We start from the raw sequence: 13,653 nt of genomic DNA, 5'->3' as shown, positions 1-13,653 counted from the left end.
ACCCGCCAAAAAATCCAGTAGGAGCTTCAACTTCCGGTTCTGGAGAAGCTGCCATCCTTAAACTCAAAAGTACCCCTTAGCTCCCAGAGATGCTGCCTCATCAAAAGCTTTCTCCTATTGTCCTACTACGAATTGGATTGAGAGCACCAAAGCCAATGAGAACACAACCAAAAAAACCTTTGCCATCTTTTTTATTTTCTAAAAAGGTTAAGAAGTAAGTAAAGATATATTTTTATTGATGCTTAAGGATGAAAATGAGATGAAACTTAAAGAGTTTTAAACGAGATATTTTGGGCAAATTTAAGGGACGTTCACTAGTCTAGTGCCTAATAGCCATACACGACAAAAATACATATAATTTCTCTCCCCATTTTCAATTGCCATGTTTATCACTATTATTAATAGGTTCAATTTACTTCACTTTGTTTCACTCGAAGACGTTGTGGGTGATGGTTGATGTGTTTTAAAATCATTCTGACCTTCTCTATTTACATCATCTGCACCAATCAAAAACACTCCTTCTCCTTTTATAGGTCAATTTTTTTCGATGAAATAACTTCAAACGTCACTAATTTCTGAACCAAAATCTAAATAGCTTTCTTCTTCTATATCGAATACTGACTGTATTGCATTGGATTAAGGTATGATATTCTACTTATCTATGGGTATCGATCACAATACCGATTGTCAAATAGTCGCTTGGAACTGGCTGCCTAGACTTTTCAAAAAAAAAATAACAACCAAATGTCTAGGCCCATTCTTGACATTTTTGGGGCCCTATGCAAAACAATAAATTGGGGGCCCTTTTAAAAAAATTATAAGATGTAATACAATATAAAAAAAAATTTGGGGCCTTTTTTTTCTGCATGTAAATCTGAAGATTTAAAAGGTTGAATATTTTTTTTTTGAGACCTTCCAACCCTGGGTGCTGCACTCCTAAACTAACTCGAGGGCTGAGCCTGCAAGTGACGTAAATAAAAATCTTCTGAATAGTTCAGTAACCATTTTTAAAGTCAAGTATATAATTAACCATAATTCTTCAGAAAAATATTTGAACATAAAATATATGAATTTTTTTATAATACATTATTACATTTTTTTTCACCTTTTCAATTGTTATATATACAATGATAAAATCATATATAATTTAATCTCATGGAGTGAGGTAAGGTAAGCAATTACCATAATTGCTCCATACTCACTATCAAAAATAAAAAAAATCCACCTCACCCTGCTCCACATTCACTTTTCAAAAAGAATCCTCTCCATATAGGGTTGATCGATTCAGAAGTTATAGAGTGATTCAGGTTTTACCATTCCTAGTTACACATCTATACTATTGCTTTCATCTCATTGGAGCCAATCTCATCGCCATCCAAAAGGATCCGAAAGTTTCAAATGATAACAACAACACTGGTATAGATAAATGGATTTATACGTGGATGTGGTTTTTTTAAAAGAAAAATGAAAGTGACAGTGTAAGTACTATAGTACTATCTAACATAAGTTATCTTGTCAATTGAGTTTTAGTTCAATTGGAACCGTTGCTAATTGCAACAACCAAGAAAACATTAGTTTAAGCACAATTAAGTGCATTTTTAATCTGATTTAAGAGTTTAGGATGAAGTTTATGTAGAAGTAAGCATTTTTATATAAAAATATATATATATGTTAGCTCTTCGCACATTTATTGTTCCGAAGTAATGTTGATGGGATATGATATTAACAAGCCTACAATTATGATCATAAATAAGAAATTAAATGAGTTTTATTTTTATATAAATTATAGGTTAATTTCATTAGACATCCTCAAATTATGAGTTATAATTTATCAATTTTTAATTTTAACATTTTTGCGATCAATTTTCAAAAGTCTCAATAGTTTAGTTACTGACGTCTACGTTAAACTTTAGTTTGGATATGATGTGAAACAAATTTAAAGCATGTTTTTCAGTATTTCATATTAATCTTTTTATTTGAATTAATTGAGTTTGTAGTTTATTTTATCTATATGAACGAATTAAACCAAAATTAGGTTTTCAACGTGCTATATTAAATTTATGAAAGTAAAAAAAAAAAAGTATAATGATTTTTTTTATTCTTTAATCTTACAAAAAAAAATAGTGATTGTTCTTCATTTAATTTTTGTCTTTTTTAGCCCTTAAATTTTCATTTTTTGTCAAATCATTCTAAATTGGATAGGAAAGTTAACTTTTGTTAACTTTGTTGGAGTCACATGCACATGGATTGTCACATGGATGACATGTCAACGTTTAATTAAATTTTCAAAATTTTAAAATATTAAAAACTATTTTTTTATAATTTTTATACTATGTAATAATTTTAATTTTTAAAAATAGAATTTTTTATTTTTAAAATTTTTAAAATTTAGTAAATGATGAAGTGTCATCATGTGGCTATCCAAATGTATGCTGCATTAGCGAATTTAAAAAATTGTTAATTTTTCTATTTATCTTGGGGTGATTTGATAAAAACGAAAGTTCAAAGATTAAAAAAGATGAAAAATAAATGAATGACTAATTTTTGTTTTTTTTTTGTAAAATTGAAGGGCCAAAAAAATTATTATGGCAAAAAAATAAAAATAAAAATTTCTTTTCTCCTCCAAAAGTAGAATCTAAAGTTAAACAACTTTATAAAATTTAAAAGAGTTAATTTCTTAAGATAAATATTAAATAATAATATTTATGGACTTGAACACCGAAAATGTATGAAATTTATTGTTGTTCATTGAATTTATTTTTAACAATTACTTTTGTTCGACCATTGAGAAAATTTTCTAACCCTATATATATATATATATATATATATATATATATATATATATATATATATATGTCCATATTATTGCATGTGCTTCTTTTATTTAATTACATTGCCAAAGGTTGCTTATTGCGATTATGGTAATTTGCAACAGCATTCCTTGACTAATTCTTCTCATTTTCTATGTTAGTATCCTCCTCCTTAAAATTTGGGTCTTAGTTGCTTTCTGAATATATATCACTATCCCATTTTCCTTTTCGACCCACTGGTAAATTCAATGGGAGCTTCTACTTCCGATTCTGGAGAAGCTGCCACCCCTGAACTCAAAAATACCTTATCGGCTTTCGGAGATGCTACCTCATCAAAAACCTTCTCCTCTTGTCCTACTATGAATTGGATTGAGAGCACCGAAACCAATGAGAACACAACCAAAAAACCCTTCACCATCTTTTTTATTTTCTAAAAAGGTTAAGAAAAAAAAAAGGAAAGATATATTTTTATTGATACTTAAGGATGAAAATGAGACCAAATTTAAAGAATTTAAAACAAGATGTTTTGGGTGAATTTAGGGGTCGTTGACTAGTCCAGTGCCTAATAGGCATACACAAAAAACATACATATAACTTCTCTCCACATTTTCAATGGCCATGTTTATCATTAGTATTGGTGGTTTAAATTTGCTTCTCTTTGTTTCACTCGAAGAGGTATTGGATAATCGTTGATTTGTTTTAAAGAAAAAAATGTTATGAATGGTATACTTATTTTAAGCACGTGCCCTATACAAGATTTTGAATATTGATTAACGTTAATTAATGTTTTAAAACATTTTCCTCCAAACTTCTAAATACTAAATATTTCATATATCTCAAGAGTGATAGTTATAGTCTTTCAAAGTTTTATTAGTACGATGATACTTGTTTTTAGAGAATATATAAGACAACTTAGAAATCTAATTTAAAAATAGATATTTGAGTGTGTGACAAATTCGTAACACATATTGTGAGAAAAAAAAAATAATACCATCATACTAGTTAGAGGGGTGTATGGGCCAAGCCAGGCCGGGCTTGGACAAAATTTCTACCCATTTTCTATGCCTGGGCTTGGCTCGGTCCGGCCTGAAACATGGGCATAAAAATTTGTCCAAGCCCGGCCCGAAATAAAATTGTTAAGCCCGAGCTCGGCCAGGCCCGACCTAGCCCGGCCCATATTAATTTTTTTAAAACTTATTTTATTAAATAAAAATTTTAGAATATAATAAATCAAATATATTTAAAAACATAAAAACAAATATTAAAACAATAAACAAATAAAAAATGAGATTAAATCAACTTTTAAAACAATACACAAATTCAAAATATAATAAAAAGTGGTTATATTAAAATTGAAAATAAAATGTAAATATGATTAAAAATAAATAAATATATTTAGTATATAATTCGGGCCGGGCTCGGGCCAAAAAAGGTTTACTAGAGGCCCGGCCCGTTTTCTAAACGAGCTTCGTTTTTTTGCCCAAACCCATATTTCGGACTTATATTTTTACCCGAACCCTCCCATTTTTTTGACGGGCCTTCGGGTCGGGTCGGATAGCCCTGGCCATGCACACCTCTAATACTAATATTAAATTTTTTTCTTATTGTTTTCGATTCAAACTCAAAACTACGAAAATAATTATAAGCTTCAAAACATTTTATTAAATCCTCCAACTTTTAGTATACATCGAATAAGTATTCTGTTAGCCTAGCTATTAACTTGGGTTTAAATGTCACTCAATATCTAAAATATGTGGATGATTTGAATATATATATATATATATATATATATATTTAAATGGATAGTATGGAACCAATTAGTAACAAAAAAAAAAGAAAAGAAGGTTTAATAATGCTTTTAATCTTTATATTCTTTAAAATTTGAAATTTAGTCCATTTGCTTTTAATTATAGGAGTTTAGGCCTTCTATTTGTCTAGTTTAAAAAATAAAGTCTAATTGATAATATTGTTAATGGACTTTTGTTAAATTTGAATATCCAGCATTCTAATACTCAAATTCTCTAATTTAAAAATTAGAGTCTGTTGCAGGCCAATTTTGACCCAAATACAACCCAATTACTCAAACCCCTTAAAACCCAATACAAAACAGCCCAAACTACTAACCCTAGCCCAGACCAATAATAAAAAATAGCAAAGAAAAAGGAACACTGGCCACCCCATGATGTTTGCCACCCCACGCCTCTGCAGCACCATTCCCAGGCATCACACACTCCCATCAACTCCTCCATACCCTGCAATCAGACAAGACAGAAGCAATAAAAAATAGGTGTAAAAGGGTTATAAAAACCTAAATCAAAAACTGAAAAAGGGTTCCCCTTTCTTTTCTTTTTCTAGACAATTTAAAATACAAAAGAACAAGAGAAGTATCTCAAGTTTATAATCAAAGTAGCAGTTTTAATTAATACTCAAATACAAGCAAAATATCCAAACAACCAAGCATCAATATCAACACTAAGGTGATTTTCTTTTTTTTCTTCATTTCAGTTTCGGCCTTCTATTTTATACGTGTACATACTAAATAAAATAATAAAATAATAAAGTAAACAATAACAAAAAAAAAAGAAAGAAAAATTTTACCTTCTCGAATATCCAGCCACCATGCACGATTGGGCGTGGCCAAGACCCATGAGACTCGAGAACTGAATGGTGCTCCCTCCCCCCACCAGATTCTCCTTCCCTCTCTCCCTTTCCTCTCCCTCTTTTTCTTTTTTTTCCTTTCCCCGGCTCAAAATGATTTTTTTAAAAAAATTTTTGACTTATATAGGGGACCAAAACGCACCGTTTTGGTCCCCCCGGGTTAATAATAAAACGACGTCATTTTGGGCCCCGGGTCGGGTCGACCCGACCCGCTCCGACAGGATCCGCGTGTTTTCTAAACGGAAGGGCTATTTGCGCAATCGGCCCTTCCGCTTTTTAAACGTTTTACAATCAAGTTTTTATATTTTAATTTGGCCCCATAATTTTTCCTGTTTTTCAATTTAGTCCCCCGTGCTACGCTGCGTTTTGTATAAATGGGAATATGGCGCTCTTGGTCCCTCTGAGTCACTTGCGCATTGCAGTTCGGCCTCGTAGCTTATTTTATTTCAATTTTCGCCCCAAAGTTTATTTTGTGCTCGATTTAGTCCTTTTGTTAGTTTATTGTTTATTTTCAAACTATTTTGTTATTATTTGTTATTATATATTATTATAAATTATAGTCTATATAGTCATTTTATTTATTTATTACACATATAGTATAGTATCTTTTATATATGTATATGAACTTAGTATACTTGGGTATTATATTATATATATTTTATATGTTATATATATACTTTTAATATTGTATTTTATATATATCATATATTTTTAATGTTGTATTATTATATTTTAATATTATACTACATATATTTTCATATTACATTATATACATGTATTTTATATATATTATCATGTATATATTTTGATATTACTAGTTATGTATTACTTATATATTTCCATGTATATATTTTATCTTGTCCCGTAAACACATTCATGTAGTGTTGTTAATATTTTTATGTTATTAGCATTTCTAATATGTATGGTATATGTTCATTATCATATATTATATATATCTATATACTTTCAATATTATTAGTTATTTCTTATATACTATTCCATGTACATATTTCCATATTATCTTATGTATATATATTCTTAAATACTCTTACATGTATATGTATATTTATAATACCATACTATACATATATTATTGCATAATTAGTACACATGTTTTATTATACATATATATACACTTTTATTTGTATTATTTCCGTATATCATATTATTCATTTTATACTTATTATTTTCATTATTGTCATTTATATATTATTATTATTTGGTGTATATACATCTTTTATTGTTATTATTAGTATATAAATATATTTTCTATGTTTATAGTATCCCTAATATATATTGTATGTGTTCATTTATATTATGTATACATGTATCTAGAATGTATATATTTTATCTTTATTACTATTGTTGTTAATTTTAGCATATGTTTTATGTGTGCATGTATATATATCTCTAGTATATGTGTATAGGTATATATCTATGTAGTATCGTAATAGGTTTCTCTTATTATTCCCAATGTGTATATACTATGTAAATATTTTAGTACTATAATACATATATATGTATTCATGGTGTATTTGCATTACGCATACGTATCTTTTAATATTATATCTTCATATACGTCATATATATATTTTTCAAGCTATATTACATTTCACATTTTATCTTATAAATACATGTATATATATTATTTTAACTATCTTATGCACATTATTTTTAACTTTACATTATGTATGTATCTCTCATATCATTAGTTGTATATATTTTCATGTTACCTTATGTATATATTATCTTATGTTATTATTACTAAGTGTATTTTGTATTTGTTCATGATTTGTCTTTATTTTTATATCATTATTATTGTTTTTGAATGTTCTAGTATCCCATGTTAACATTTTTCATTAATAATGTTATTGTTTGCATCTTTGATTTATTTTCAATTCTTACTTCATAAATATTTTTATGTTTTAATTAATAATCGAGGCAACATATCGATTTAACATTAAGTCATAAATTTCATCGCTATGTTGGATGGAATTTGTCGGCTCGTGTTAAAACGGTATATCCTTCTCAAAAAACAGACAAAAAATTAAAATTTCTCGTTTTTTCAATCGGATCACGATTAGAACTTAAATTGAACTCGTATTTTTGCAAATCAAGACAACACATGTTTAAAAGAGACCAATTTTGGGCGTCGCAAGGGTGCTAATACCTTCCTCGCGCGTAACCGACCCCCGAACCCTAATTTGTCTCTGGAATTTGACGTGGACCTAAACTTATCCTTCATTTTGTTTTAAAAATAAAGGAATCTAATGGGTGTCCGATCACACCCTAAAAAAGATCGCTGGCGACTCCCGGTTTATTTTAAAATCAAATTTCAATTTCTAAGTTTCTTAATAAATCGCCACAATTAGCGATCAAGTAAATTTTTACGTCGCTACAGAGTCTAGTCAATAATACATATTAATTTTAGTGGAAGTAAATTAATAACACTATAAATCGGGCTTTAAAGTTTAAATCAAACGAGGGACTAAATTCTTAAAATTAAAAGTAGAGAGACTAAATTTCAAAAAAGTGCAAAAAGTACAATGATTGAGGGCATAATTGAACCAAAAAACAGTCTTTCTAAAATTTCGTTGTGACTATTTTTTTTAACACGTGAGATCTAAATTGTTCATATGATAAGTAATAGCGTGTTTATATTGATCATTACATTTAATATATGTTGGACCTCACATTTAAGCTAGCACTTATCCCTAAATTTGATTAATACAATATTAATATTTAGAGATTCAATTAAATTATTTTAAAGTTGAGGAACAATTAAAAATTTAAGTGATAGTTTAAAAATGTTTGATGAGATTAAATCGATAAAAAAAGTTTAAAGGAAAAAGGCAACAACAAAGTAGCATGTGATTTGTTTAAAAAACAACAACAAAGTAGCATGTGATAAAAATATTTAATTTCATTAAGAAACATAGGTCTAACCTTATAATTCTATATGCAAATAAATAAATATAAATTTTTTAAAAGTTTACTATCAATACATCTAACAACAATATATATATAATATAATATTTTATTTAAAAATTATAAGTGGAGTACATTTAAATAATTATAATTAGAATTATACCTAAGGTTATTAAACTATTCATAAATTTATGTTTTGGTCACTTAATTTTAAAAGTTACAAGTGATCATTGGACTACTAAAATCGTTGTTGCATTATCTCTGTTTGCACCATTTGCACCAATAAAAAACTTTCTTCCTTTTTCCGTTCTATAGTTTAGTTTTTTCTATGAAACTTCTTCGATCTTGGATATTGATCGTTAAATTGATTTGGATCTAAAGTATGTTCGATCACAATACCGATTATTAAATTGTTACTTGGAGCTCACCAATTAAACTTTATAAAAAAAAAGGCTTAACAATCCATTGATCATTTTATAATTTTTTAAAGTTAAATAATTAAAATATAAACATACTAATAATTTAATAATCTTAATCAAAATATATCTAAACTTAAATTCAAATAAAGCCGTAAAATTTACCATAATAAAAGTTTATAGTTAGATTAATTAATGGCAAATAAATATTATATGGAAAAAAAATTAAAAGGAAACGCGGTTACCCATCAAAAAGGAACTGTTAATTTCATTCTATGGTATGAGCTAATCAACAGCTGTATATTTTGGTGGTATTCCCATTTAATTTTAATTTTTTTAACAAAAGAGGTTTAAAATAGAATAATAATTTTTTTGAGATTTATATATTTTAAAATAATATTTATAAAATTTAATAAAATTATTGGGACAGACAATTATTGGATGGAATTAATAAAATTCATGAAATATTCATATACCATAAATCATTTTAAAATATTATTACCAAATAAATAATATTCACCCAATTAATAATCTGAAATCACGGCATAATAATGGGAGATTCTTAATTACTTAATTTTGGTCAAGTCGTAAATTCCTTCATATAAAAAATAAAAATACAGCTAAGGTATTTTCTTTAAATGGAAAAATATTAATGGAATAAAATTTATTTTTTCATAAAACTAAATATAATTTTTCACCTATCCAATTAAAATAAAGGAATTGAACCGATTTTTGAGCGAAATGCTCGAAATTAATAAAATATAAAAATCGAGACAAAAATTAATTTTATTATAATTTAGTATATATCTGTAAAAACGTAAATATAATATTAAAGAAAAAAAAGGGGAAATTCATGAATGTAATAATTTTCGGTCATAAAATTCATTTAATTATATATATATTTTTTCTCTTTTCCTCCCAACAACTATTATTATTACACTTTGTCTTCACTTCGATCTTTGTACCTTCCAATGGAAAACATCGACCACCGTCACTTCCTCCTCCCTTTCCTCCTCCTTTCCGCCGTCCTCTCCGCCGCAGAGGATGGTGCCGTCATTCTAAAGCTAGCTTCATCCCTTAGTCCACTTCCCAGCGGCTGGTCTTCCACCTCTTCAGACAACTACTGCAGCTGGTCAGGCATCAATTGCGACAAATCCAACCGCGTTACTTCCATCAACTTAGCTTCCAAATCCTTGTCCGGTTCACTCCCCGCCGACATCTCCACCTTGTCGGAACTCCGTACCGTATCGCTTCAACACAATTCCTTATCTGGGTCCATCCCATCTTTCGCCAACCTTTCCAACTTACAAAACATTTACCTCGACGGCAACTCGTTCACCTCGGTCACCCCCAACGCGTTCTCCGGGTTAACCAGTCTTCAAAAACTGAGTTTAAGCGAAAACACGAAGCTGAGTCCATGGACATTCCCAGATTTATCCCAATCAACGAGTCTCGTCGAAGTTCAACTCGACAACACCAACTTATACGGCACTTTACCCGATGTGTTCCAATCTTTGAACAGTTTACAAAGCATAAGGCTGTCTTACAACAACTTGAACGGCACATTGCCGGCTTCTCTCGCCGGTTCAATGATTCAAAATCTTTGGATCAACAATCAGAATGTTGGGTTCACAGGTACTTTAGATGTTTTAGCTAACATGACAGATTTGCTTCAAGTTTGGGTTCATAAAAACATGTTCACTGGTCAGATCCCAGATTTGTCTAAATCTGTGGGTATCTTTGATATTCAGCTTAGAGAAAACTTATTGACCGGTCCAGTTCCAGGATCTTTGATTAATCTCCCTAGTTTGAAGAACATTTCATTGTCTAATAACAAATTACAGGGCCCATTTCCAAAATTTCCCAACACTGTTGAGAACATTGCTGTTAATGGTACTAATAATTTCTGTAATAGTAATGGTGATCCTTGTGATCCTCAAGTTACTACATTGCTTGAGATTGCTGGTGGTTTTGGGTACCCTGTTTTTCTCTCGGACGATTGGTCTGGAAATGATGCTTGTCAATGGGTTTTTGTTACTTGTGATTCACAAGGCAATGTGGTTACTGTGAATCTCGCAAAGAAAAACTTGGTTGGAACAATTTCGCCGGAGATTGCGAACCTCACGAAGTTGAAGAACTTGAATCTGAATGATAATAACTTAACAGGTTCAATCCCTGATGGTTTGATTAAGTTGAATAGTTTGCAGCTTATCGATGTGTCTAACAACAATCTCACCGGTGACATTCCGAAATTTTCGGCTTCAGTTAAGTTTACTTATGCTGGGAATATTTTACTAGGAAAATCTAGTGGTTCTGGTGGTGGAGGAACTTCAGGTTCTGGAGGATCTAGTGGAGGTTCGAGTGGTAGCTCGAAAAGCGGTAGCAATGGTAAGAATTCCGTAGCTTTGATTGTCGGTATCGTCATTGGTGTAGTGGTTTTCGTTGCTGTTGTATGCTTTGTTTCGTATAAGTACGTGATGAACAAGAAATATGGGAAATTCGGTGTGATGGATGGTAATGCTAGTGATGCTGAGAAGGGAGTAGTTAAGAATGGGGCGATGAATGGTTATGGAGGATTGCCTAGTGAAATGCAGAGCCAAAGTAGCGGTGATCATAGTGATCGCTATTTGTTTGAGGGTGGAAATGTGGCGATCTCGATACATGTCCTACGAGAGGTGACTGATAATTTCAGTGAGGCTAATATTTTAGGAAGAGGGGGTTTTGGGATTGTGTATAAAGGTGAATTACACGATGGCACGCAGATTGCTGTCAAGAGGATGGAGTGTGCAGCTAAAGGTACTAAAGGTTTGAACGAGTTTCAAGCTGAAATTGCGGTACTTACGAAGGTTAGGCACAGGCATTTGGTTGCACTTTTGGGTTACTGCATCAATGGCAATGAGAGGCTCTTGGTTTACGAGTATATGCCTCAAGGTACCCTTGGTCAACATCTCTTTGAATGGCGAGAAAATGGGTATGCTCCACTTACTTGGAAGCAACGGGTCACCATTGCACTGGATGTCGCGAGGGGGGTCGAGTATTTGCACTCTTTGGCACAACAAAGTTTCATTCACCGGGATTTGAAGCCTAACAATATACTACTCAGTGATGACATGAGGGCAAAGGTTGCGGATTTTGGCCTTGTTAAGAACGCACCTGAGGGAAAGTACTCTCTGGAGACAAGACTGGCTGGAACATTCGGATATCTTGCTCCTGAATATGCTGGTAAGTCAATCTTCATTTGGAAACTCGAGCCTTTCAAAGTAATTTAGGTGCATCTTTAATTTTTCAATGTGTTGGTGTTTGAGTTCCCGAGTACTAAAGATATTAGCTGTTAATGCGGTGGGGTTTCTTCACTCGAACCCGAACAACAATGCAGTAACATTTGAAGTTTTTTCAGGTTCTAAGTAGATCATAATGTTCTGCATCCTGTATAGTTTGATAAATTTTGCTAATTTGAACAGCTAGAAATAAGTTTATGTTTAGTACCTTATATATCGATCTTACAGGGAAGATACAGGCTTTGTTATCCTGGCTTTTTATTTTTCGTGAGGTTTCCATGTTTGATGCATATCTGGACATTAGAATGGGAGTAAGAGCTCCCAAAGATCCTCCAAATCCATAGAGAAATTTAGAATCCCATACTTACATCTGAGTTCGAATAACATAGAATATGGACTATATACTTATTTTTCTTTTAATCTTGACAGCAACTGGACGGGTGACAACAAAGGTGGACGTGTATGCATTTGGAGTGGTCTTGATGGAGATAATAACCGGCAGACAAGCTTTAGACGTAACCTTACCCGATGAGAAATCGCATTTGGTCACATGGTTCCGCAGGGTTCTAGTCAACAAAGACAACATTCCCAAAGTGGTTGACGAAACAATCAACTGTGATGACGAGGAGACAATGGCGATGATATTCAAGGTAGCCGAGTTAGCCGGTCACTGCACCGCTCGCGAACCGCATCAAAGACCCGATATGGGGCATGCTGTCAACGTGCTTGGCCCTCTCGTAGAGCAATGGAAACCTACTACCCAAGAGGATGATGGAAACACCGGTATTGAGCTTAACATGAGCCTCCCTCAGTTCCTACAAAAATGGCAAGCTGATGAAGGTACTTCAACGATGTACGGTGATTTCTCATACTCCGAAACCCAAACAAGCATCCCCGCAAAGCCCTCAGGATTTTCAGCTACATTCAGCTCTTCCGATGGCCGGTGACGGAAAATTATAGCTAAATAGTGTTTTGGTCATATAATGTTTATTTTTGTTGTTGTTTCTTCAAAAGCTAGCCAATTGCTTTGTTTTGTTTGGTGAATTTATTTATATATTATTTCCATAGGAAAAAGAAAAGGATCTTTGGAGGAGAGAGAAATTGTATAATATTTTCATATTCTTTTAACTTTTTCAATGTAATGATAATTATTATTTTCAATTAGTTCATCATTTTTAAGACACTTTTAAAAGGGTTATGTTTAATTTTCAAAATTATAATTTTCAGATTACTATTTAGTGATGAGTTTAAATTTTAATAAAATTAATTTGTTTAGTCAAATATATAATTATATTGACTCTAAACTAGTTTACTTGATAAATGCATTTTATTTTCACAATTTATATAGCATAATATCAAAAAATTATGCAATAATTTACAAATATCGGTAAACTCAAAGACAATGTCTAAACAAAAACATATATCCAACCAAAGGAGACAAGAACACACCCCACCTTGTCCTAACTTCATAATCTTTTCCTTTTGATTTACAAAATCTATAAATCAACATTACATTAATCATTAACACATAATCTTTTGTTTCATGTCCTTTTTCTTGATTGT

General features: G+C 31.0%; 1 protein-coding gene across 1 annotated transcript; it reads left to right on the top strand.

Annotated features, from left to right (window-relative positions):
- Nucleotides 1–9,676: 9,676 nt before the first annotated feature.
- LOC108476277 (receptor-like kinase TMK4) lies at nucleotides 9,677–13,169 on the top strand. The gene is made up of 2 exons (XM_017778441.2): nucleotides 9,677–12,034; nucleotides 12,520–13,169. The coding sequence occupies exons 1-2, from the start codon at nucleotides 9,784–9,786 to the stop codon at nucleotides 13,035–13,037; spliced, it is 2,769 nt and encodes a 922-aa protein (XP_017633930.1). The 5' UTR covers nucleotides 9,677–9,783; the 3' UTR covers nucleotides 13,038–13,169.
- The last annotated feature ends 484 nt before the right edge of the window (nucleotides 13,170–13,653 follow it).

This window comes from Gossypium arboreum, chromosome 3 (assembly GCF_025698485.1).
Source record: "Gossypium arboreum isolate Shixiya-1 chromosome 3, ASM2569848v2, whole genome shotgun sequence".
In the NCBI taxonomy this organism is placed as follows: Eukaryota; Viridiplantae; Streptophyta; class Magnoliopsida; order Malvales; family Malvaceae; genus Gossypium; species Gossypium arboreum.
This window is presented reverse-complemented; position numbering and strand designations above follow the sequence as displayed.